The 27,333-nt window shown below is 27.1% G+C and overlaps 1 protein-coding gene across 1 annotated transcript; it reads right to left on the bottom strand.

Moving 5' to 3' along the window:
- Positions 1-66: 66 nt before the first annotated feature.
- On the bottom strand, positions 67-27,333 carry LOC132930741 (thyrostimulin beta-5 subunit). The gene is made up of 3 exons (XM_060996773.1): positions 27,064-27,333; positions 4,971-5,166; positions 67-831 (listed from the first exon to the last, which is right to left on the bottom strand). The coding sequence occupies exons 2-3, from the start codon at positions 5,157-5,159 to the stop codon at positions 628-630; spliced, it is 393 nt and encodes a 130-aa protein (XP_060852756.1). The 5' UTR covers positions 5,160-5,166; positions 27,064-27,333; the 3' UTR covers positions 67-627.

Here is a 27,333-nt window from a genome sequence, read left to right as displayed (position 1 = left end):
CATGATCGGATAGTCATATTGTTATTTGGTAAATAGCAGAAAGGAAAAACAAACTAACAACATGTATTCGTTTAAATTAATCTGCATTTTTTTTTTATTGTTATTCGTGTAGCACACACGTATACCGAAGATATATATACATATATATATATATATATATACATTTAATTATCGTTATTATTATTTGAATACCATTATACGATACTATAAAAGCATACAATAAATATTAAAATCATATTTTATCGACAGACAAGGGCGCTCATAAATTATAATTAGTTTAGTTTTTCACGTTTCGGATTACAATGAGATACAATATATTTGACGAAAATCATAATAGCGTACAAGATAATAATATCAATGTGTTATGTCGAGTGTGTGACGATAATGACAACATTATAAAAGACGAGTAAATAATAGAAACGAAAGATATGGGAAAAAGAAAAACGGAAGCGCGTGATAATAATAATAATAATATATATATATATATATATATATATATATATATATTTATTTATATATATGTATGATGTCGTGTTCGGTTTGCTGTCATCGTAATTCCGTCGCATTTTTTCTTCTTCAAATCATACATTTCCTCAAACTTCGTCGGTGGAAATGAACTGGAAATCTCTATACCGGTACCCCCTCGCAAGACGCCTCCGATGACTTGCACGTGTGACACTTGCACGCGGTGGCTTGCGGAAAAACGTATAGTTCCGTACCTGGCTGAACGCCAACGTCGCAGTCCTTCAATACGAACTCTGTGAGTATCTGACCGGCGTGTATGCACACCGGATGGTGCGAACGTTTGTACGGGAACCGCCAGTCTGACACCTGTAGAATAAAACGGAAATCGGTCACCACAGTGTGTGGTATTACAAACAGATTAAATAAAACAGAAAATGTATATTTTATTTAAACGATCTGAAAATACTCGAACATTTATTAAATGTCCCGCCCGTATTTTATTAGCCAGTAGTAGTAGTACCACAATACACACAGGATGCGCCAGGACATATACCATGGACTTGTTATTATTCCGTTTATTTAATAATATTTTGGTATACAAAATGTATTGTGGTCACAATGCATTACACACATGAATATGAGTATAATTATATAGATTTTGATCCATAAACGATAACGCAGACGATGCAAGTTAACACAGGATAATAGTTACATTGAATTGACTTCTTTTGTTGATAATTTTTGTTTTGAACTCTCATCAAAAACGAAGAAGGTAAATCCATTTACGTAAATAGAATGCGTATCTCATTTAAGGAATCGCGTATTTTATTGGAATAAAATTGTAGAAAATTACATAATTATCTATTTTTTCCTGATTGAAAAGAATTAGTATTCATAAACTTTAAAAGCACATTACGAAAATCACAACTACTTTGTGTCTGATTTTATAAAAGTTCAGTATTATACTATTATATAATTCAAAAAAAAGTATTCGCATGTATATTATGTATACTTTTTTTTACAATGTTACGTACGTCTATATATTGAAATGATATAAAAGTCCATAGAAACTTATAAAATTGAAAAAATACTCAAACAAATATTGTGTTCGCGCCTAATGGCCATAATGCCGAGGATTATTCTTTTTGTGTAAATAAAATAACAATAATAATTATAATAATAACTAATAAGATTATATTTTGTTTTTGTATCTGAATAGAAAAAATGCGTATTTTTTTTCTTATAATTATAGTAATCACAACACATTATAACATTCGAAATAGTTTTTCCTCGGGTTTTCGGGTCTTAAAAATAACGTCGTCGGTCGTCAGTTGAGTGAAACTGCTGGCCGACCGGTTTAATCATAATGCCATATAATGCCATGACTGGTTGTTACGGAGAGGGCGGAGTTTGTATTAGCCACCGTTTATATACAGTAATGACAGTATTGAAATTGGGTTCGATTGTATGCTACCGACTGCCGCACCGGGCACATCACCCGTCATGACACTGTACACATTACGCCGAATCTTTAAGTTTTTTTTAAGTTTGGGCGATTGTCAACTCTCCCGGGTCTATAGTCTGGAGTATACTCCAGTACTACCAGACGGAAACATGTACTCTCCCGGATCTTCAGTACTACTTATTTAATTTAATAAAAATTTGAGTTTCATTTAAAAATAATCAATCGTATAATAATGATATCAATTAATGCATTTAACTGCTACTAGCTATAATTTTATAGTCAAAATACAATAAACAATAAAAATTCATAATATTATAAAATATCTAAGAAAAAAAATAAATAAAAAATATATAATAAAATACAAATGTTTAAATTTAATATTTTTTTTTTTTTTTGATAATAGAAACACACACATTTTAAAAAACTTATGGCATCTACTTCTTTGTCTTTATAATCTAATATTTTTTGAGGTATAGTTTTTTCATTATTTTTGTATTACAGTTTTTAGTTGTTTTGTTTAATTTATTGAAACTTTGAATTTTAATGTATATTTCAGTTTGAAAATATGAAAGAGCTTTCATATTTCCTACAGGTAACCACAATGTTGATCCGGGAGAGTTTACACATTTACTTCACAGGTAAACATAATATTGACCCGGGAGAGTTTACCATCGGGAGAGTTTACTATTTTTAAAAATCGGCAGAGTTTACCATAAAATCGGAAGAGTTTACCATCGGCCTTAAGTTTTACTCCACGCCCTGAATTAAGGTAAAACTTGATTAGTCGACCTACGCAGTACGCATTATTCTGTGCGTGTGATGATTGTAGCTGTAGAAAATCATGTGACTTAACTTTAAATAGGACACGAAAAAGAAAGTAAAATGTGTCTATTGAATTATTATTTTAAGAAGAACATGATGTCAATGTAATTACTACGGAAGTACAAAAACGAGATATTATTTAGATAATGGCTAGTATATAAGTAATTATGTTGAGGATATGATAATGTAAGTCTAAAAACAGTGTATGAAAAAAATGTACAATGAACACGTTCAAGACGCAATACGAGGTAAGCGTAACAAATGATAACCAACCCCGTATTTGAGAATTAATTGAACATGAGCAATGTACAAAGGTCGAAGGCGGTTACCTGAAGTGAAGAGCTTGGTATTTAATTTAATAAAACCTAAACATTTTAGAACTCTACTAGTACCTAATTATATCGGTGTAATGGCTATGGAAGATGGTGTATGAGTGGTAAATACCAAAATCTTCAATAATGGAAACCCGCGGTAAGTGCGGGTCATTAAGCGCGTATAAAGGCAGCGAACAAGAGTTCTACAGATCTGTATAAGGAGACAAGTCCGTCGGTGTACGTAATGTATCGAGTTAAAGGCAATTCATACAATGTATATTATATTAGGATGCCGGTTAACCTATTTCTTTGAAGAGCTACAAGTCCCACGACGTAACTATACTACGTAATATTATACAGTTGGTATCTAGACCGATAGCGTTCATGATATGTCTACGGCCACTGGTAAGCGTTTATAGTAGGTAGTTAATATTTTAATATGCAATGTACAACAGTCGAATTACACCTGTGGTTCCCCTGAAGGTTAGTTAATGATATAAGTATTGGTGGCAAGTGGGGTTGGTTCCGGGCGAAAGTTAATATCTCACATTATCGTTATTGGAAATTTACTAAGCACAAACACGTACGTGACCGAATCTAAGTACCAGTATAATGTATTGTATTATAATATGAACTTGAATAGATTAATAAAATAATAATAAGTGCAAATAATATATATATAGATATTGCACTGATTATTTAATGAAAACCGTATCTCTGTTCAATATATTAAACGACTTTGAGAGTGAGCAGAAAAATGAAAAGTAAATGATTTGGATAAATACTTTTGAGTTGTGTAATATATTATAATAATATATAGTGGGTGTGATTTAATTTTTTAATATATTATGCCAGATATTTACGATTATATTCAAATTAGAAGCGAAAACAACCACGTATAAGATTTAATTTAGGATAAACTGTATCAAAATTGTGTTTAAAAGGGCTGTAGCACGTTTAATAGGCAATCTTCTCTTATCCACTTGTAAAGTATTTTTCGTGCATAGTGATATCGTGCTTAAATATTTTAAATTAAAAATTACTCTGAAATATAATTTAAATCGGGCCGAAAAATAATTCTTGCTCGTAGACTAATAACTAGCAACATAGGCAGTGTAAACAGAAAATCATAAGACTGTATAATATTCACGAACTGTGAGATTTTCCGCACAAATGTGTGCCTACGGAGTAAAATCAAATGCAATTTTAAACGAAGATTAGGTTCAATCATTCATGTAATTACGTAATATTATGTCTTAAGCTCGTCCTAGTAAAAAAATAAAACCTATAAGATAGTAGTTTTTTATCGTCGTCAGCAAAAACGTTTCTTAAAAATTTGATTTTAAAAATATTTCCCACTGTTGATTGAAAACGAGAATATTGCAGACGGTTTGCAATAATAATAATTATATAGTCGTTCAATCAATCAACATTTATGTCAACGGCTATAAATTATTTATCCATGCGAGTTTCTATAACCACTTCGTGTCATCATATTTTACGTTATCGCAAATGTAAACTATTTATAAATCAATGTATTTTTTTTTTTTTTTTTTTAATTATCTTTATTATGCCAATTTGCTTACACGTGGTTGATATTATATCGATACGTTATGAAAGCGTTTTATCATTTTCGACTCGTTTAATGTGAATATACATTATATTGTATGTTAAATTTTTAAAAGTGAACATGTTTCTGCTGTCAAATTAAAAAAAAAAACCGTATAAAAGCCATTAAACATGAAATATTTTCCGAAGTATTGATAAATTATTTTCTGAATAATTACATAATCACAACATTTTAAATATTCGTATATAGAAATATCGTCATGGAGTATGAGATAATGTACACATCATATATAATATTATCATCGTCATAAAAAAAAAAAAACAGTACGGTATACCTCATTTGAGTCACATCTTCCCCAGCATGACATCACGTTGATCTCATCGGAACACGTCCTCCCGTTGTCGTCGGTATTGGACACTCGAAAAGTGGACAGTTGTCGGTTACAGTCTAACATATCGTAACCCGCAACCGAAGACCATACGATCATCGATGATACTGCACACAACACCGTTAAACAAATCATTGGTACGCTAAAAAAAAAAAAATTATTATTGTTGACTTGATTTTTGTATTTTACTTAGCTGCAGTCACAAAAACTGCAACTGCAATTGGTGATTTTGCATGGTGGACTTGTGAAAAATTCACCAAATATTATTCTGATCAGCTGCGTCAAGATTTTTTTTTAATCAAACGTTTTCCATTTTAGTATTGATTTCCGTATTATTTAATCAACATTCAATACTTATATCAAATACTTTGTTGATTTTAAGATCACAATCGTCTAATTTATCGTGTTTAATATAAATTATTAAGTTTTCATCAACCTTCCCCGATCTGACTTCTTTATTTTGCTTTACAAATCACTATCGTATTGTTCATCGCTATGTTCTTGTTCTATTCTATTTACATTATTTACATTGTACAATTTCAATACAATACAAAGAAAGTGCTTTAAAACATAATTATTAGTTATTAATATCTTTATTCTTATCGGGAAAATTGAATAAAATATGAAAATTGTTAACAATGCATACAATAATAGCATTATATTTTCAAAGGTTATAAAAGGTTTTAAAATGTATTGCGAAGATTGCATTCGGATAACTGTTAAAACATAATCGAAAACATCTTTATTTTATAACAAAGGTAATTAATCTGTGGAAATTTTATAATATTTTAATAGATTTAAATTTATATTGTATATTTTGGTTTTTAATTTTATTCGTGATAGTATTTTATACAATATGACGTAACGATCGATCAATGTAGGTAACAGTGATTTTTGGAGTAACAAGTCATAATATTGTAAAAATTATTTATTATCTTTTGAAATTTACAAAAATGTAAATAAATTGTATTTTTATCATATAATTTCTTATCGTTTAGCGTAATTTTTCGTAATTGTAAGTTCAAAGAATCTATGTATAATTTAAATTCTCTAAATTAAAAGAAAATACATTATTATAAAATTTAATAATATGAAGTTAACAACGTCTTGTTCTGAAGACCAAAACTAATTTATTTAAAATTTAAATACGTATTTCAATATAATCTTTGAAAAATCGTTTTCAATTTCCGCGAAATAAAATATCTAAAGAGAACACTATTCAATTTTTAATTAATATCATTCTTCAAACAAAATTATTGTCGTTTAGTTTTTAAATTAAGGTGCAAATCTACTGATTTAAAAATGATTTCAATACTAATTTATCGATTAAAAAAATGTATACATTTATCATATACTTTTTGATATGTTATGTGTACGATCTATTTTCTTAGTGTTGTCAACAAAAAACCCGTTTAATACTATCATTTAACATATATATTTATGTATATATACTATATAATTATTATTAACTATTTTAAAATAGATAATCGTCGATAACAAATTACTTAACTTAGTCAAAAATAAATAATACACATTTTTCATACAAATTGAGAACAACGTTATAAATATTTTTGTTTATTAATAAAATATAAAATTAATATTTTTAATAACGAAAGTTGTATTGAACAATAAACATAAATGTTTTGAAAAAATATTAAGTTGTGTCTTATTTTGACAATATTAATTTTATTTCACGTAATTAATATACAAAGAACTGTTATATAAATCGGTATTTAAGAATTTATAAATATAATTTTTATTCATCTTTTGTTTTTTATTATTGTCACGACTTCTTCATTTTTGTACTTGATAAAAAATAATTACATTGGTTGGTTTATATATGCGTTCTTATAAACATCGTTGTTTCTCTTAATTCTATTGTTCACATTTGTTCCGAGGTCATTATTAACTTTATAAAAATGTTGTTACAAACCAACTTTTAGCGTAAGTATTTGTTGTAATAACTTTTCGGTTGAAAAAATAAGCAAATGATAATTTTTATTTCGAAAAGAAGACAAGAGGTCTGTTACAAAACAACAATATCGCGAACAATGATGGTGGATGGTCAGCAAACGGTATGTTTTATAAATGATTGAACCATATCCCGTTTAAGAAGTCGGAAATCAATATTGAAAAGGAAGTTTCGAAGCGCACAACTGTCGCATATCGATGGAAATAACATGTTAATATAGAAAATTCTACTAATTGTATTGCGACGAGTGTGAGTGTAATGTGTTGCTGTGTGTTTTTCATAATATATTACTACTAAACAGTTATGCTGTGTAATAATTGGGCTTTAAAACGTGGTTATTGAGACGACTCATCGTCTCTCGCCGGATACAGAGCCGGGTAATGATTAAGGTTTTTCGGTTATCCGGTCCATCCGAATATCTAATTGTAATATTATTGTAACATAAAATAGATATGACGGCATGTATATAATGACAAACGTCCGGAAGTCTGGCAAGGGTGAACGATGACATCGGATATACAGTGGAATGTACTAAATATATTTATAACAACGTATAATTAATGAGTACGCGTAGTATTATATCGCTGGAAAACGTTATGAGAGAAATAATAAGACATTCATTGTTTCAAAAAAAAAAAAAAAACAAAACAAACGTTTTTGAAAATAGTTATTTTACATCATTTTAATTTGTTATGAAATAATATTATCGGGAAAAATTATATTTTTATACCATTTTTATTGTTATTATTTATTGAGTATTTTAATTTTTTGAATGACAACACATATATTTTAGTTTCATATTTCGATGTAGAATATTATTCGAAGTTTTGAAGTGTTTCGAACAAGTAACTAGCTTATTAGTAAAACAAAGTATCTTTGTACCACTACACTCCGCACTTTTAAACTTTAAATACCCATAACTCATTACCTAACTCTTTTAAAAACCATTATTTCTGTGTATCGAAATAATCTAAATACTCCAGTACTTTTTATTTGGAATAAGAAATTGAAAAAAGTAACGACAAAAAATAGTTATATTGTATTTTAAAGAATTGAAATTACGTAAAATAAAACAAAATTTTCTAAATCGTAAATATTTTTTAAATAGAAAATGTCTTACGTTAAAAGGAAATATGTCATTAACAGATTCAAAAATTGTCCGGTTTCTCACAAGCAGTCCATATATATATATGTGTATGTGTGTGTGTGTGTGTGTACAACGTATAATACGTCATGGACATGTGTGTACCGTAGCGCAGTGATCATAAGCCGTATTCGTGGGAAGATAGAGACAATATAAAACAATAACACTGCCAGTGCACACCCATTAAACATACATACTATACAGGGGGATTTTTTTTTTTACCAAAAAAAAATGGTCATTTTCATGGTGAGTTTATGTTTTTGAAAACAATTTATTTTTATTTTAAGCCTATTTTTTTTATCGTTATCGCTTCTTTATTTTATTTTGTAACTTCTTTAAATAACAAAATATATTTTTATTTACATATTCTAGTGCAGAATAATAAGGTATCACTTAGTATTTTCGTAGATAAAAATATCTAGCCTACAGTAGATAGTTAATTTATAATAAATATCTACTTCAGTTGAACACTTTGTTACGAGATTATTTTTTTTTATCGTCCAATTTTATGTTCGATTATTGTCAGTGCATATCTGCTGATAATTTTTTAAGATTAGGTGAAGAATTTCGGAGGAAAAAAACAAAGAAATGCCTAATATTTGGTTCATTTGAGTTAAACTGAATGTTCTCATTGATATTTTCGTCGTGCACACGTATAATACGTAACGTACAAATATATTATATTAATATATATTGTTATTTAATATTATAGAAATACGATAGTATGATTATTTATATTTTTTATTGACGGTTGTGACTGATTGTTGATTATGTTCGGTCTAGTTTTTCACGTTGTGTACTCTAAGACAATGCGATCCATTTTCATAACAATACAAATTCATACAAATATACGAGTATTTGATAATACTAATTACAATAGTTGTAAGTTATGTTTTCTGATAAATTAACCACTCTGTATGTACAGACAGTATATAATATTTTTCTAGCGTTTTGGATCCAATGTCGCTCTCTCTATTTTTGTGTGGGCGTGAATGTGCGTGTACGCATATAAGCCGTATCTCGAGACCATTTACCGTTAAAGACTAAAGTCAAATATCAACTACGAATCGTCATAAGTGGCTAAGTGGCGAGCAGAAAATGTTGTACTTCCGCGCGGATGCGCCGTGTACCAACACCTCTATTCATGTACAACTTTTACAAGCATTAGTCGTATAGATGTGTCCGACCAAAACACGGCAAAGTATTTTATGAAATAAAAGATGCCCGACTAAAGATTAATATCTTTCGGTCGAGTAAAATACATTTATTTTTGTTGAGATATTTTTCTTTTTTATTTCGCGAATCAAATTGGCGCCGAGGAAACCGCAAACGTTACGCGCGTGTAGATATTATTTATTTTCCTTGCTCGGCATTTATATATGTTTTATATTATCTAACATAACGTATATAATGACGGGAAGAAGACTCGACGACCGGAACTGCCGATCATCGGTCATGATATTTTGCTCAATTGCAGTTGGTTAGTGTGAGTACGCGTCATAAACGATAATATATTATGGCGTTTCTACATATTATATAAGGCTCTACGATATGCGCTTCCGTTCGCGAATTTTTTTGTCCGTTCGCGCGGAGTGGTTAGCAGGTGGTATGTGCCGACGGTAGATGATGACTTTCCGGCGTAATAGTGACTGTAACGAGTATGTTCAGGAAAAATATACTGGCGATCTGGAAAACAAATTACTCAAGTTCGTCAACACTCATCGAAGAGTATCGAGAAAAATAGTAGTTTGTACTCGCCAACGCAGAAAGCATATCACATGTCACCACTTTATCTATACACTGGGCATTGACGAAATCAATATTATAATACAGGGCGATCGTTTTATCGTCAAATAGAAAATATGTGAGGAAATACAACTATTGTTGTTTCATTAAGATATATTATAAAACGAACAATAACTGTGTTACATATTTTTACCATTATGTGTAGTTATCTATTTTAAATAATAAAACATTTTGATCTGTTTTAAAGATTTTTCAGTTGGTAATAAAATAATCAACATAATATTCTGCCCTCTTAGTAAAACAATAGTGGTAAGTGCCAAATTTTCAAAATTAAGGTGATATTATTATACCACATATTTTGATATAATTGCACAATTTTGCGTTTTGTTCCCAAGGAAAAACACAGTAACTTCACTAGAAATAGAAACCCTTAAAAAGCATCATAAAATGTTCTGTCAACCAAAATGTTGTCAAATACTCGAAGAAAACACTGTATATATACGAATGTAGCATGTCCTAAAGAATAAAACAGTATGTACAATGAAGCTTATTATAAAAGAATAATAAATTCTCAATGTATGTAATGCATTTTTATCTAGTAATTTTAACCAAAACGGATAACTACACTATATCTTTGAATGGTTGTCTACACATCATGTATCAAAAATGTTAATCAAAAACATTTATTTAGATTTATAAGATACCTTTGTGCTAACTATAACCATTTAGTTTTATTCATTCTACTAGTTTTTGTATTACTATCAATAAATAATACATTTCATAGCATTTTTTATAACTATTAAGTTGTTTTTATGTGATATTATAAGTCCATTTAAAAGACAGAAATAGTGATTTATTCAAAATGTTTTTTTATAATTTAGATTTTATATATTTTGTTTTTTAGTTTAAATATTAAAATTTACTAAAATAAACATACAAAAAATGCAATTTACATTAATTTATAATATTTATTAGCACGATATTGCAATACTTACATTGTCCATTAAACCAGGTAATAGGTTTAAATTTAATTGTCAATTAATACAAAATAATAGTATAACGAATACAATACTGTGCAATATAATGTATATTTAATTTAAATTCACATAAATGTGTATCATAATAAAAAATTGTTTTATGGAGATACTGTATTTTGTAAAGTTTATTTTTATTTAAATACACAATGATACTAGATAAATAGAGGTATCTCCTTAAAAATGTAAAAACAATAATGAACTAAGTACAAAAAAAAACTTTTAATAAATTGAGGATGATTATGACTTATCATAAATGAAAAAATTGGGTAAAAATAATGATTCCGTAGTGAAAAAACAACAAAGAAATCGAAAAACTCATTTTCCAACAATTCAATTATTGAAAATACTGCTTGGTTCCACTAGTAAGGTAGTAATAAATTGTAAAGAATAAAATATTTATTGAACTTGTTGTAAACAATTAAATTAATTGTATTGTGTTACGAGTATATATTATATGTAAACATTTTAAAGTAGAATTACAGTACTATAATCATATAATATATAATAATATATTACTGATTGGTTATTTTGAATTATTGATTATCTCCTTTCGAAAATCTTTGACGTTGTAAATTCTAATAACTAATATTCTCTATATTTATAGTGACTATATTATATAAATATAATGAAAACAACTAAAAATGATTACTAACAGTCGTAATGCTACTGTACCCTAGTCTTTTTTTATACTTTTATACTTCATTATATTATCCAATAGTTGACCTATAATACCTGCATAATTCCGACTAGTGATAAGTATCGATAATTATCCGTGGAATATTATAATTGTATGTCCTTAATATGTATTCCATCGCATATTCTTATTTTCCTGTCCACGCTCAAATCAGACTTACAACTAGGGTCACGTAAGTTACTTAACTATAACAACTCTTCGGAAAAAATAATTTAAAATACTGTTGATTAGCTCGATTACGCATCACTATTAAAATTAATATAACGGTAATTGTGGCGGTCGGCGAATATTAATTGCATTACCACAGTCAGCCGTGGTGAAACGTTACTTACAGAGCAGATGTACGGACCTAAAATACAATAAAAACTGAAAACGTTTTTCTCACGAATACCGCCCACAAGAAGACGTTTGCATATTTTTAAATGCATGTCAGTGTGTGTATCTGAGCAAGTGTTGCATAATATATTCATCCACGGTAATATTGTCTCCGACTAACGCGAACTATGTGTATGTTATCGTGACTGTACGTATGACATTGAAGTTTACGTTCACTGAAGTTTTTTTTTTTTTTGATTTTACAACGAAAGTACTAGATTTAATAAGTGAAATAGAAAATATGATTTTAATAAGTAATTTTTTACAGTAACACGCAGGTCCGATTCATTATAAACGACGAAGGTTTCGAAGTAATTTCTGACGAGATAATAAAATAAATTTTAGTAGTCCGACTACTTGGGAATTGGTGAATTGATAAAAAGGTACATAGTATTTGGATTTTGAATATATCAATATAATGTAACAGTAATGTATATTAAAATTATTTGTACATTTTTTGTGCTTGCTTTCGACATAAAAAAATAATGTACATTAAATAATAATATTTCATATTTCAGCCAAGAAGTTCACCTCCGTAAATCCATATCTATAGAAACCCGAGATTTAAATTAATATAATATTTGGATTAGTATGAAAACTTCGTGTTATAATATGCTAAGATAACGAGTATTTGGAAAAATAAATATATGTATCGACAATAATTAGGATAATATATGAAATCCGTTAGGTTTACACGTCGTTTAAATCATATAAAATTTCAATTTTTTATCATAATCTTATTTTACGTAGCTATATATTATGTTATGTGCGATTGGCTGAATTGGTCTTACAACCTATTTTATATACATATACACGTATAAATAATCTTGTGTCAACGTATTCAAGAAAAAATATGCTAATTTTATCGAACGGTGAAGTTTAAATCGAAAAATTATAGTACAACTGCTTTCGATAAAATTTAAAACATGTAATTACATTTTAAACGCTCCTAACTATTTCCCAATAGTTATTGGGAAGCAAACGGTTTATAAAAATAAATGTTTCAAACCGCAAAATTAGCAATGTAATAATACAGATTTCATAATCGTGAATTTCTGATTAATCATGCATTTTAATCAGTTATTAAATCGTAAAACTAGGTCGTTTATTTATAATTCATGTTCATTTTTAATAGTTATGCACATGTTTAAGATTATAGCTGTTAAATTGATGTTTTCAGTGAAACAGACAATAGTTTCTGGCGGAATTGAATGATTAAAAAAATGTATAATTATCTAGTCATTGGAGTATAATTGGATTTAATATTTGAAAACAATTTTTAAATATTTATACATTAATTTATTGCTAAAATTTATATTTGAATAGGATTGATAATATTATATAGATGTTTCGTAATTATTGACGTTATGGTTTGAATAATATATGGTAGATAAACACGTTTAATGAAATGTTAAATTTTCCACAATACTGACTTAGTAGTTTCGTGCTAAGTGTAAGTTTTAGACTTATATTTTTCACTTTTCCGGTATTTGTACAATTGTCCGGAGTATTTCATAAGACTTATGTGTTTTTATTTTATCAATTTCATCAGTTAAATTTTAGATAACACGGGGCCTCGGATAGGCTATTTAGCTACATCACTGTAGAGGTTTGGCTTTCCCGGTATCATATAAAAATTATTAATTAATATTTACGTCCCTCGAACATCTGATTCTAACACTAAACTTTAAACGCACTCAAATTGAGATGCATCAAAGTAAATATAACTTATTTTTAGATTCTGAATAAACTATATTACCTAATTAAAAAATCTACATTTATTTTACATTCATGCAATTATGTGTTTATTTTTGTCTCTGTCATCACTTTTTGGAGTACTAACCACGCTACAATTTTAAATTATGATATTTAAAATTAAAAATTATTTTCCATACATTAATTATTAAACCAGAAAACGAAAAAAAAAAATACAGTTTATATTTGAAATATTCACAAAATATTAAACTATCATTTTTAGACATTTTTTTTACTATACTTAAGCCTTACGAGTTTAATCAATAGAATAAAAAATGTATTTTGTTAAATTTATGAATTCAGGTGGAATTTGAGAACATTAAATATTATCTAAACTAAATATAGATTTTAGTTATTATGCAAAGATCTAAAAAAAAATTAATTATAGGCACTTGAAACTTTTGTCATTGTATAAAATATTATTATTTTTTTTTTTTATACACAATGAGATTTAAAAATATTTACAAAAATTTAGATATTTATTTAAAAAATCTATAACTAACACCATACATCGGTATTAACTACAAAGTTTCTAGCAGTTATTTAATATGATAAAATATTGTAATAATATTATTATGTAATATATGCGATGTTTTTAATACAACATAGTAATATAAATAAATCATAATCTTTAGAAATAAAGTTAGAAAAAACGTTGTTTATGCTCAGAATAGGTTTTTGTAGGTATATTCAATGATTTGTTATTGAATTTAATTTTAAGTTATTAACTAACAGAGATTTCCAACTCAGTGACAATAAGGTACCCTCACAATATATTCTATCTATAGCTGTATGATTTTTTTTTTTATTTGTTTCGTAAATGTTATAATATGTATATATTGCATTATAGTTTAGACATAAGATATATGTATTAGATATATTATACCTAAAGATAATATTAAACATTAGTATTTGTTAAATACTTAAATATTATTTGTCTGCGGAAAATAATCCCTTAGACAATAATCTTCTTGTTAAGAACTTATACAAATAAGAGTAAAACTGTATGTTGGTAAAAAAATTAATTTAATTTAAAAATAGACAATTAACAGTTCAGTGATATTGTTTCACGTACCTACTTAAGACCGTAATGCAATCAAACGTTTATTTCGAGTACGTTTAATTTGTACCCTTTTTAACTTACTATAATTACACCGTCGCCAGTCGGATTAAAATCGTGATAATGTAATTGTACTAACTAGAAAGATACGTATATATCGTAAATATTATTTTAACTAACAAACATCACGTTAAAACAATTTTTTAATATTTGCTGTGTTTCTAATGAAAACAAAATGATACCGATAGACTAATTGAAGAACATGTCAATTTGTTGACGAAAAACCAACAATATTATCATGTTCAGTTTTTAATAACCTCGTCCGGACGAAACTGCTACGGATACTACTTCTAATTTAGTAGTTTATTATTATTTAATCTGTAATGAGAATAAAATCTTTATTAGTGATTAAAATATACAATCATTGATCGAACAGTTATTCTAAGATATAATATGTTGATTTCAAATCTTTTATCGTCTACGGTAATTTTTTCTTTCATTTGATTTTAACTCAATTTTTAGGATTGAAAATACCAAGTTTTATTACACGTCTATAATAACGTATAGGTACACACAGTATTACGTATGTAACTTATTAAATTCCATAGCCGTTAAATGTTGCAACTTGCAAGTAATAAGTATTTTTAGTGTCCATAATTGATGTTTTTTTTTTTTGGAGTAATCTTGTATGATTATTATTATTATTATTATTATTATACTAACACCGTTAATATGCTCTAAAACTAACCAATATGGCAATATATTTAAGTATCGTTTTAGTTCATAAAATGAATATCATTTAATGTATTACAAAATAGACAACTATAAAGTAATCTAATATATTGGTTTTTGTTGTTGTTGTTTTTGTTGTTTGTGAATTAAGCACAGATATTTTTAAACCCATGCTGAACAATATAAAACCATTAACATACATAGATTTTCTTGGCGCGTAACAGTATATTATAGTAGGGATAGCCAACACGAGTCTCTAATCTTATAAAGAAAAAAACATACTGTTAACGGAAGTTATAAATTATAACCTTCAAATAGATTAACTATTAAGCTAAATATCTCAAAGAACTGGCAATTATTGCAGCCAGAATAAGAAACTATAAACAAACGTGTATATTATATTCGTTGGCATTAATAGTTTTCCATCAAACTTAAAAATAAGACTATAATATTAATTTAACAACTTTTACCCATATAATAATAATATCAAACGAAATTATTTAATAATGAAGTACTATATATACGACAGTAAAGTATTTGTAACTTAAATTAATATGATCGTTTATCATAGATAATTAATAATTATTTATTCATTTTTAATAAAAAAAAAATATACAGTTTTCAAGTTTTCATTTTAAACATAATACATACTCCTGTTTCTTTTGTGAATCAAATAACGAAATGATGTATTTTGTTCCTCGATATTAAGGCATTTAGACTATTTAGAGTGGTTATAAGTTATTATTTTTTTACTTTATACATTTTGATGGTAAATTTTTATAATGTATCATATATCTGATGAGCTGTCAAAAAAATACCACCATGGAATATAAACTTTGACTAAAGAAATCGTCGTGAAATGTATTGTTAAACGAAAAAGTCACAAGCACCTGATGTTGAACGTTTTTGATCAATTCAAACATAATACAATTGAAATATTGAAGTACTATAAGGTATACAATTGTTATATACATAATATATAATGTTTATATTGTATATTATGGTTAAATTATTTAAACACATTTAGCAGGCAATATTTTCAAGAATAAAAAATCAACTACCGCGCAAATTACGTAATATAATATTTCAATTTATACAGTTATATGGAGCAAAAAGTTTTAATATGCCTATAGTTATATCTGTTTATTTTTTTTAATACGAAAAATTCGAGTATAATGCAATAATCAATTTCACTTTGAACTGCCAACTATAGCAATTTGTATTGTCGTATTTTTTTTTATTTTTTGTTAACCGATTATCTATAATTACATTTTAAACACAGAAACTTTTATTTAACACGTAAATTATTTACCGAAAATATAATTTTATATTGGTGGGCAAATATATTAAATTTTAAGTTTAATTTTGTATAAAAAGCCTACAATTTAATGACGTAATTGCGTGTATAAAGAACAGAATTAAAACGGAATACAAATAGTAGGTATTCAAGTTTTCATTTAAAAATAAATAAACCAACACTTCTACGGATAAGTATAAAGTTACGTAAACAGTATAATATAATATGTATAAGTTTGATTTTTTTTTTATACTTTTTTTATCAGATAAATATTTTTTCTGGATTACAAAGAATCGTAATAGTTTATGATCTATTGTTCCATTTGAATAAGTTGATACTGAACGGTAGAAATTCAAGCCTATTATAAGTTAACTTTTCGTTCAAATTGGATTTAAATACAGAGAATGGCGATAGTTAATTTTCTTAACAAAATATTTTCTGTATTTGTACGAAATTGAATATTATTAAATATAACTCTTTTTACAGGTTTATTACTCTTAGCGTTACGTTCAAAAGACTGTTTCAGTTCTTGCCTTAACTGCACATTCTTTCGCTGCCACTCGTAATTAAATAATTAAAACCAACAAGCTTCCATTGTATGAACCTAGCTTCTCATCTCTACTACTTTCCCCTTTCATTCACCTAAACAACAACTATTTAAACCATACACCAGCATTCCTAAGATCTTCACGTCATCAAGTATGTCAACAACATATTTCTAGATTTTGTTCACAACTCATTCACGCTTTTCATTTAATAATACTTACCTCTATTTCTCTTTTATAAGGTGGATTATTATTTTACATTTCAGATTTTTACATTTTTTTTCTAATAATCGACCACCCATTGCATATTTATATAAGGCTGAATGCTTTGTAATAATTTAAGCACTTAAAACAATATCATCCTCATCACCAAATAATTTCATTATCTCCGACTCGCATTCCAACTTTCAAGAGCTCTCTTTTAATATACTCAAATCTAAACCTTTTCATCTTATAATCTATATCAGTTACTTTTTTTATTTTCTGATTGAGTCAAATTTGACTTCAATTTCTATGGGTACCGACCTTACTGGAATAACGAGAAACGAATTCTAAAAAGGACAATTTATTATATTATAATTATGTTGTACCATTCTCAATTTTGTATGATTTATAATTTCGTATACTTTTTAAATAAATATAAACCATGTATTATATAGGCATAATATAATTCAAAAAATAAAACACAGATAAACATCGAAGAGACAGCTTTTGAGACAAAATAATACTCTTAAATCAACTTGAATTTCAAATATACAAATGTGTGTCACGTAAATTTTGGATTTTGAATATTATCCAATATAGTTTATATAATGTGGATTACAAAATGACGGCATTCATTTAGTATATCATATGCTTTTAGCCTTATTTAATTTCAATTATTCTACATAATCGTATTATATCACCACAACACTGCTCTATACAAGAATATCCAGCTTTGCGCGAAAACAATGACATCATAAGTGAGTTTTAGTACAAAACTGCCTCATGCAAGTACCTGACACGTAATAATAGTAATAAGTGCTTGAATTCATCAATTATCAGTCAGATGAATTTAAAAACGTCAAAGTATTGCTTTATATTGTGCCATTTATAGTGTTCAGCAGAGAATATTTCTAAAACTGCACCTAACTAATTTAAAAACAACTAGGTATAGCGTATAATGTATATTTACCAAAAAAATACTTTGTTTGCTGTTTTATAGTTCATAACATAGTTATATTATGAATATTTGATTTTGATTTAGGCTTATTATTCAATATTTTAAAAATGTTTGATCATTAATAATATTATACAGAAGTACAAAATTGAAAAAATAATGTATTATTCGTAATCGTTCGGAAATTATTTAAATTTTGTTCTTTGTTGGTCAATATTCGGAGTTAATATTTTTATTATCATTACTAATTCAATAACTTCTGACTAATGTCTTATTCTAAAAATAAAATATTTTATATGGGATTAATATTAAAGGAATATTAATACACATCAAAACATTTTTTTTTTACTCGACGATGTAATACCTAGAATTATTATGGTTGATTACTATCAATGCTAACTTATTTGTTCTAATATGTTTTGTATAAAAACTTTAGTACTTATTTTATATAATATGCAAAACAAGTTCAGAAATTATTTTCGAAGCTTAATTGGCCTTTTATAATAATAAAATATATTACATTATCTGCTTTAAAAACCAAACAAATAATTGTGATAAAATGTTATTTATAAAATCTACTTGTGAAAATTTCCATCGGATGTACACCATAATTACTAATTTGAAAAGGATGTCAGATCACTTAGACTCTGCAGCATTGCCATTGCTAGAATGTGTATTTGGAAGACGTTACAAGTTAAGTTAATATTTTTCGTTTTACAAAAAGGAAATTACAATTTACAAGTACACCGTACAAAACGAATCAAACCACATCATTTTTATAAAACGATTGAGTCGAGTAGTAAATTGGATGTTTTTTCAGCATTATCATAATTTAAAAAGTTATAAAATCATAATATACACTTTATCTATAACATGTATTAATTTGTTTAACATTCAAAGAAAAATCCGGGTATTTGAGGTTTATTATATAATTATGTGATTATTATGTATTTTTTAGGAATAGCTATTTTTATAAACTCGAACAATTTCATTCGAATACCACGATAAAAATGGTGATAACCATTGTAAGCAAACCTTTTTATACACAAGTTTTATGATTTTAAATGAAGTTTTATTTTTTTTAATGCGTTGGCTGTAACCTGTTCAATTTTGAAATGTATACAATTTACCATTATAAAACTGTTGATGAAATAGAAACGAGGATTACAGTTTTAATTTTAAAATGTTTATTATTCTTTACATATACATCAATAGTACATAATATTTACTGTTTTTACATTTATTTAGACATCTGTACTGTCGCTAACGTTAGTTTCTAGTTCTAAAGTAAATAGTTCAATAATATTAAAAAACAAAAACAATAATTTTGTGCGACTTAAAGCACTTTGCGTTGTGCATGTATCTAGCTTTTTTGTATAAAGTAATATATTGTGTTATTAAAAATTACTTTAACGGATATTTATCGTTTAAAAATGTATGTTATAAATTCATAACCCACCCCCACAACTCCCTTCTCTGCAAGTATTGCAATTGTATTGAAATTTCTGTTGACCAAATGAATATTAAAATAAAAAAAGATGAATTCGCAATTATGTTGCGTTATTTACCTAAGACCTTAAGTTGAGGTAAAGTAGTAACAACTTTCAAGTATATAGTATTATAATAATATATCATGATAGTTTTTATAATATTATGCTAAGAACAAAAATATTTTTAGTATTATCGTGGCAGTATTAAAAGACAGTTGGTTATACAAAACGTTATTACAAGAAATATATACAAATTATAATAACACAGAGGTTAGTTTTTATTATTAGTCTTTAATTTGTAAGTCTACTAGTGGAAAACCAAAGAGATATAAAATTTCAGATATTTTACTAGCCTATGCATATTTTAAAAGTTGTTTTAATAATTAACTTTATCGATGAAACAATATATCTTTTTAAAGCGTATTACAACATAGTCGTAGTCTCGTAGTTTACGCATTACGATGATGATATAACTAAAAATGAATACACATCTGTTCACTATTGGACACAATACTCGATAAGTAGAAATAAATTCTACCAACAGCTTTAGAAATATTCATATTATGTTACTAATTAATTATATAAATTATTTGCATTCAATATGTACAGACTGAACGATACTATAATATCGTAGTCGCAGTGGGGTGGCAAAAGGATAATCGAGGGACAGCCAAGTATTTTTTATGAGCGGTTGGTAAGTTAGTAATGGCCAACTTATAATAATTAATCATTAACTATTGTTTCAGTATTTACTACGATAGGTAGTTAAAACTATATGATAGTAAATGTCTTTATTAGGTTCTAGGTAGGTGCGGGTAGGTAAAATATTATACTAAATCCTATAAAAAATATCAAGTTCGTTATTTTTCGTTAGCTAAAAATATATTATAACAGTTAAATTATTGAATGTGTTATTATTTTTTGAAAAATGAAAAATACACATTGATGTATGGCGTGTTATATGTCGGAATGTATCTTTAGAAGTCTATTCGTAAACAAATATTTATCAAAAGCTAGACTAAGCGTATTATACATTGCAGATTTTTCGGTGGTTGAACGGAAAAATGTTCAACCATTGTGATGATGTATTGCGTTTTGCGTTTATAAATAATAAGATTATGGTCTATATATATTAATTTCTAACTTAAGTAAAAAAATAACTATAGTTGTTATATTGCTTATGGTGCCCATTTAAGTATATTTTTTAGAAAATACTAAATTCTTTTATACACACTATTCACAAAAGTCTTAACATTTGAAATATTTATATACCTAGTTAAAATTGCAATTTACTATAACCTCTATACAGCGTAATGCCATAAAACAGAGCCATAAACATTTGAAAATATAGATAATTGAAAATTTAATACCGTTCCATTCAAATAATTGCATAACCTCGATGAAGTTTTAATGATATTTGTTAATAACTATAAAAAATAATAGGTACATAATATATTATTGCTATTATTATAAATAAATTATAAAAAAATTAGTATGATCATGTAAGGATATAAGTTATAATAATAATATATAATATCATCTATGAACAGTTTAACCTTAAAGAATTTTATAAATTGATGTATTATCAGAACTTTTTGATATTTTTCATACTTTGCTTTTTTTATTTTCTCAAAGCTCTTAAATGTAATATATCAAATAATAAACTCTTTATAGTTAAGTGTCAAAATAGAACTTGCGTTCTATTTCTTTTTTATTGTGGTCAAATTTTACATTTTGATGTTAATTTAAATACCTAGCGAGTGAAATAATCAGTGTTAAATTTGAATTTCATATCGCACACTCGTATACCTATCCTCCTAAGTCCTAATCACAGTATATTCTTTTATTAAATATTAAATTGGCATCATAATTTTGTCCAATATATTATAGTCTTTAATTTGTATAGTTAAATATATTTTATATACACAGCATAATATTTACTCGATGTTATTACACAATTAGTGTATCCGTGCATTCTTCTACTTGACAGTTCGTTTTAGTAAATTAAACTGACAGACAGCCCCAATAATAATAAACTATACTCCTACAAGATATTGAACTCGATTCTATTAAACAATTCCGATCAGGACTCAGATCATGCATTTCAGGAATGTAATGGACTAGCTATCGTCGAAATTTGATAACACTTGACTATATAATATTATGATGAATGAAAACCAATAGACCACAGAGTCCTAAACTGAATAGACAACGTGTTGAAAAAATATAACTAGGAAATTATAATGGACTGATCTCGAATATTTAAATATTACATAATACGATAATAATATTATATTATCATCTATCATTCTATAAATATTGTACACATTATTTTAGGTAATAGTTTTGCCTATATGATACGCCGTCCTATAAGATTTTACAGCTAAAGTTTGTTATTGAAATGAAAATCCGGCCACAAAATCCAATTAGTTCTAGAGAGTTGTCCAACTCCACCTATATGTGGATGGGATAAATGTCTAAGAAAAAGGTAAACCTAATATTATTATATTATTTATACTTGATGTAATAAATTTCTCATTCTGCTTAGAAAAACAATATCTGCAGTCATCAGTTAAATTAATGGAATACCTAGGTAAATGCTTATTCACAGTTTTACACAAATATAAACAATATTATAAGATGATGTTCGACTTTTTTCTAAATAAGGGTCTAAATTCACATTTATTGAAATAATAATATTGTGATACATATAGATATACATATTAGTGATTATAACAAATCACTACTACTATAATCGTTTATTATTATTTTATTTACAATCAATGCAATTATTACCAATATTTTCGAATCCCGCAATAGAGAAATGTTATATATCAATAATTTTAGTTGACTTACGGCTATTACTGATAAAAAAATAATTGTTAGTACTTATATTGTATTTGAAATTTTATTTTATTTTCAAAAATCATGAAACTAAATAAATGCTTATGAATTAAATGTAGCTCAATAAAATTACTAATTTATTTAATGAAAAATAATATGTCGTGGTTTGAGAAAAAGCTTTGAAATCTATGATGCATCATAGAAATTAATGTAACAACTATCAAAACCAACAATGTATATTTTTAAATATTCCATTCAAATGAAAAAGTTTATTTAAGCATGCATGAGCTAGAATGTCGTAAAAATAAAAATTCACATTAATTATAGGTCGTACAAATTAAATGAACCCATTTTTATTTTAATATACATTTTCTCTTCCACACTAATTAAATTGAACCATGACATAGTTGCACATATACCGTATAACATTATTGAATGTGTACATAATTATTATAGACATCATTAGTTTATTTTTAATCTGCGAGTTTATTAAACATTAAAAAAACAAGGGATAATTAAAATCAATTTCTTAACAATTCAGTACCTATTTTATCGATGACCACGATTGCGAAGTAAAGGTGAGAGGGAAAATGTTTTAGTTGAAAGTAAAAAATAATTAAATTGTTGTTAATACGTCTATTTCTGAATTTTTGTTCTCTAAATATTTCTTCTTACTCACATCTTAAGCCGTTGAATTAATGTAAGACACGAATTGAAAATGATAGTGGTTTCAGAAGAGGGGATCCAAATAACACAGAAAAATGTTTTCTTTTAATAAGACAATCGGGATAAATGTATTTCATACATGAAATATATACATTATACGCTTATAAACATAAAATAAGTATGTACCTAAAATATTAAAATTTAAATAGATTATAGTTTTGTAATTAAAAATCTTTAACATGATATACCTATTTTATCATATGCTACGTGTTCAGTTGTGCGTTAAATTCGATATTATAATCATGAATAAATCGAACATAGTAAATTAATATTGATCAATTATCTTGCAAAACGATACGGTCACGATAACGAGATATTCTGATGCTATTCCCAGGTGATTTTGTTTTGTTTATTTTTAACTTTAAACTTTCTAAACGCAAACGGTAGAATTAGACACCACAAAACGTCCGCCATTATAATAGTACTATAAACTCGGTCGTGAGTATTTTTTCGTTGCCGTAGTCACATACCGTGTATCGCAACAATAAAATATCAACACGGTCTCGTAACCGAAATGGAACTCTTATAATCCAACAGTAATTAAAAATAATACAGGTGGTAATTTATTTCAAATATTATATCGGCGTATAAGAGGGCATTACACTTTATTATGTATATATGCAACGACTCCTATATTATTAGTTATTACTTATGTTGTAAAATATGTCTATCATACTAAAATATTTGTTTTCAATATTCAGTATTATATTACAGAATATTTGAATTGATTTTGTAAATTTTTTAAGTTTATTTGTATGTTGTTATGTAAATTGAAGGTACCTTTGTTATTAAATTATAGAAATGAAAAGTTAATTAATAATAATGTATGAGCATACCCCACTACTCACAGTTACTAAGAATAATAAGAAATTATTCGTGTAAATTATTTACATGATATAAAGATGAAAGTGTATGCTAATATGAAAAATCTAACATTACATAAAACATCCTGAAAAAAATGTCTATAAAGCTCATTTCTTAAAATATCATCGGATTCATTTACATCATATCCGTTTATTATACTTTTGATCACCCGCTTAAATCGTAGTTGTTCAACAGATAAGTTTATATAATAAATGATATTACTTATAAATTGAAATTTATATTAATATTTAATTTATCAATCTTTATTTTTATTTTAATCATTAACTAATAAGTTTAATTACTCCTTATTATAGTCGATTTAAAAGATCAATGTTCATATCGATATACACTGTATTGATTTAATTAATTTTTTTTTTTTAAATATTCTTAAAACCTAGATAACTATGCCGATGGTAACTATTAGATGGTCAAGTGGATCACTTATTATATAAGCAAAGGATATGTTATATATTATGTAGGTAAGTAAACAAAATGAATGACGCATGAGTATATTATATAATAATATCGATGTTATACGCGCATATCTGTACAATATTATCAGTATATTATATTATACGGTGACTGAAATCGAATTTGAATAGCACGACCACATAGTGTTTTGTATAAGAAAATATTCGAATGAACGAAACCGGCCACTCTAGGGTCTATAATAAACGATGATGTGTTTTGTGTGATATCGTCATTTTACCCTCCACTCTGGAAAAATAGATGTCGTTAAAATTTCTACACAAAACATAATATGTAATAAAAATCAACTTATTGGTTTCATAAGGAAACGATTGTTTATTTTTAGAAGACTGTTTTTGTAACCGTTTGAAAGCATAATATTATTATCAGTATTGAATACTATACCAATTTTTTTAATGAGAACAATTGTATAGTATAATTATTATTATAATGATTGTACGTGTACGCAGTTATTTTTCGCATCATGTTTTACTAGTCTAGTCTGGTATTTTAATGATTGCGATTGTATTCAGGTTCATACATTTAGTTAAAAGAACGCCCTGTTTAAATTTGTACGTTTTAAAGCTAAAAAAACATTTTTATTGCAAGAAAATATTCGTTTAACAATAACTATATAGCTAATTATTCAAGTATATTATATTAACTTGAATCGGTTTCAAATTAATTTTTATTTTAGTTGTTATATAATAAAAATACAATATACCATTATATAAAAAAAAAAAAAAAAAATATAGGATTGAAACATAATAATATTATTATAATATATGAGTTTCATTTCCTGAATATGGTTTAGTACCTGTATTAAATAATGTATTATATCATAATAATATGGCACTTATATATTATATTATTGTATACTAAAATCGATTGTAAAAATTAAATAAATAAAAAAAAGATTCACGCAAGATGTTTTGGTTCAATTTTGAATTTTTTTCTATACGGTAATGTACGTAAATACATGTGTTACGCTATACGCTATACAAAATACAAATAGTTACGTTGATTTTTTTTCATTGGTAGAAAAACTATTTTTTTTTCAAAGCATTTCATAGAGATTTAAATCACCTTCCTATGTTTTAATTGTCAACTATTCACTTTGACAATCTGTTTTAAAAGTGAGAAATCACTTAAATATTTTTGAGTAGGTACTTATACGATATTTTATCCTTATATATTAAATATATGATCCAGATACCATTTAAAAAATAATAAACTTTTTGAAATATTTTTTAAATATTGTCATCATTAGAATGTTTTTAAAATAATTTTATAATGTTTTGCATCATAAACTCTTCTAAATCCTGTACTCAAAAACTTGGTTAACAAATTGTTTGTATCTATTAAATCAGATCGAGATCACGATGGCTGTATTTATAATAATAGAATCATGTCAATGAATAGGTACACTACGCGATATTTTAAACTTCGATATTTATAAAGTACACAAATACACAATAATATTATGCATATAATTTAAACGGAGATCGCACGGCGTGCAAATCAAAACGACTAATTATTGACATTGGCCGATAATTATTGTGGGGAGTGTTGAAGTATGCCCCCCCCCCCCGAGGGTTAGGTTAATAATTGCGTTCAAAACCAAAATTTTCACACCGATGACCATTCAAACGTACCTTTAAACGCCAACATGCAATACCTATATGTACACGTGTACGTAATATATGAACGGGTGTGCTCGTGTGCGTAAATTCTATATTATTAATTATTATCAATCCGGATTCCCACAACTCCTCGCGTATTTGACGAATATTCGCTGATACTCGACGTGTATATTATTATAGTGGGAACAGTACTCGTGAACACGGATGTTCGGCATTCGACACATTTGCGCGGGTTGCCGGTTAGCTAGTTGGTAAGTGAGACGGTTCGAAGAAATACAATATCATAATATTATTCGTGAAATACGCGATTAGTACATGTGAACGACGACGGTCTGCTGCTAGCTGTTGACTGTTCGCGGTGTGATTTTACGATAGTAATATCATAATCCGATGAGTATATTCGCCATCGGCTTATTATTCGTCAAACACGCGCCAATCGCGGGAAACCTGCATTATACGTGTATATACATTGAACATTATATACTGACCTGTGTAGTGCAACTATATATTTTAACGGTAATAATATAATATTGTTATTATTATTATTATTATATGAGACGCCGACAATAATATTTTTGCCGAAAAATCAAACTGCCATTCGACGGTGACGGCGGCGGCGGCGACGACGACGACGACGGCGAAGAAGGAATTCGCGACGGCAATCGTAAACACTGTTGACGACGACGACGACCGCGCGAGAGATGATCGGCCGCGCGCCCGTGTCCCGCCGGCCGAAGGGGTGTGCGTTCACTGTTCGT

Source organism: Rhopalosiphum padi, chromosome 4 (assembly GCF_020882245.1).
Source record: "Rhopalosiphum padi isolate XX-2018 chromosome 4, ASM2088224v1, whole genome shotgun sequence".
NCBI lineage: Eukaryota > Metazoa > Arthropoda > Insecta > Hemiptera > Aphididae > Rhopalosiphum > Rhopalosiphum padi.
This window is presented reverse-complemented; position numbering and strand designations above follow the sequence as displayed.

Excerpts from the sequence above, each read along its gene's own strand:
- LOC132930741 (XM_060996773.1), bottom strand. The coding sequence starts at position 5,159 with ATGATTTGTTTAACGGTGTTGTGTGCAGTATCATCGATGATCGTATGG. Across the intron at positions 832-4,970 it reads GAAGATGTGACTCAAATGAG|GTGTCAGACTGGCGGTTCCC; the intron begins GTATACCGTACT and ends TTTATTCTACAG.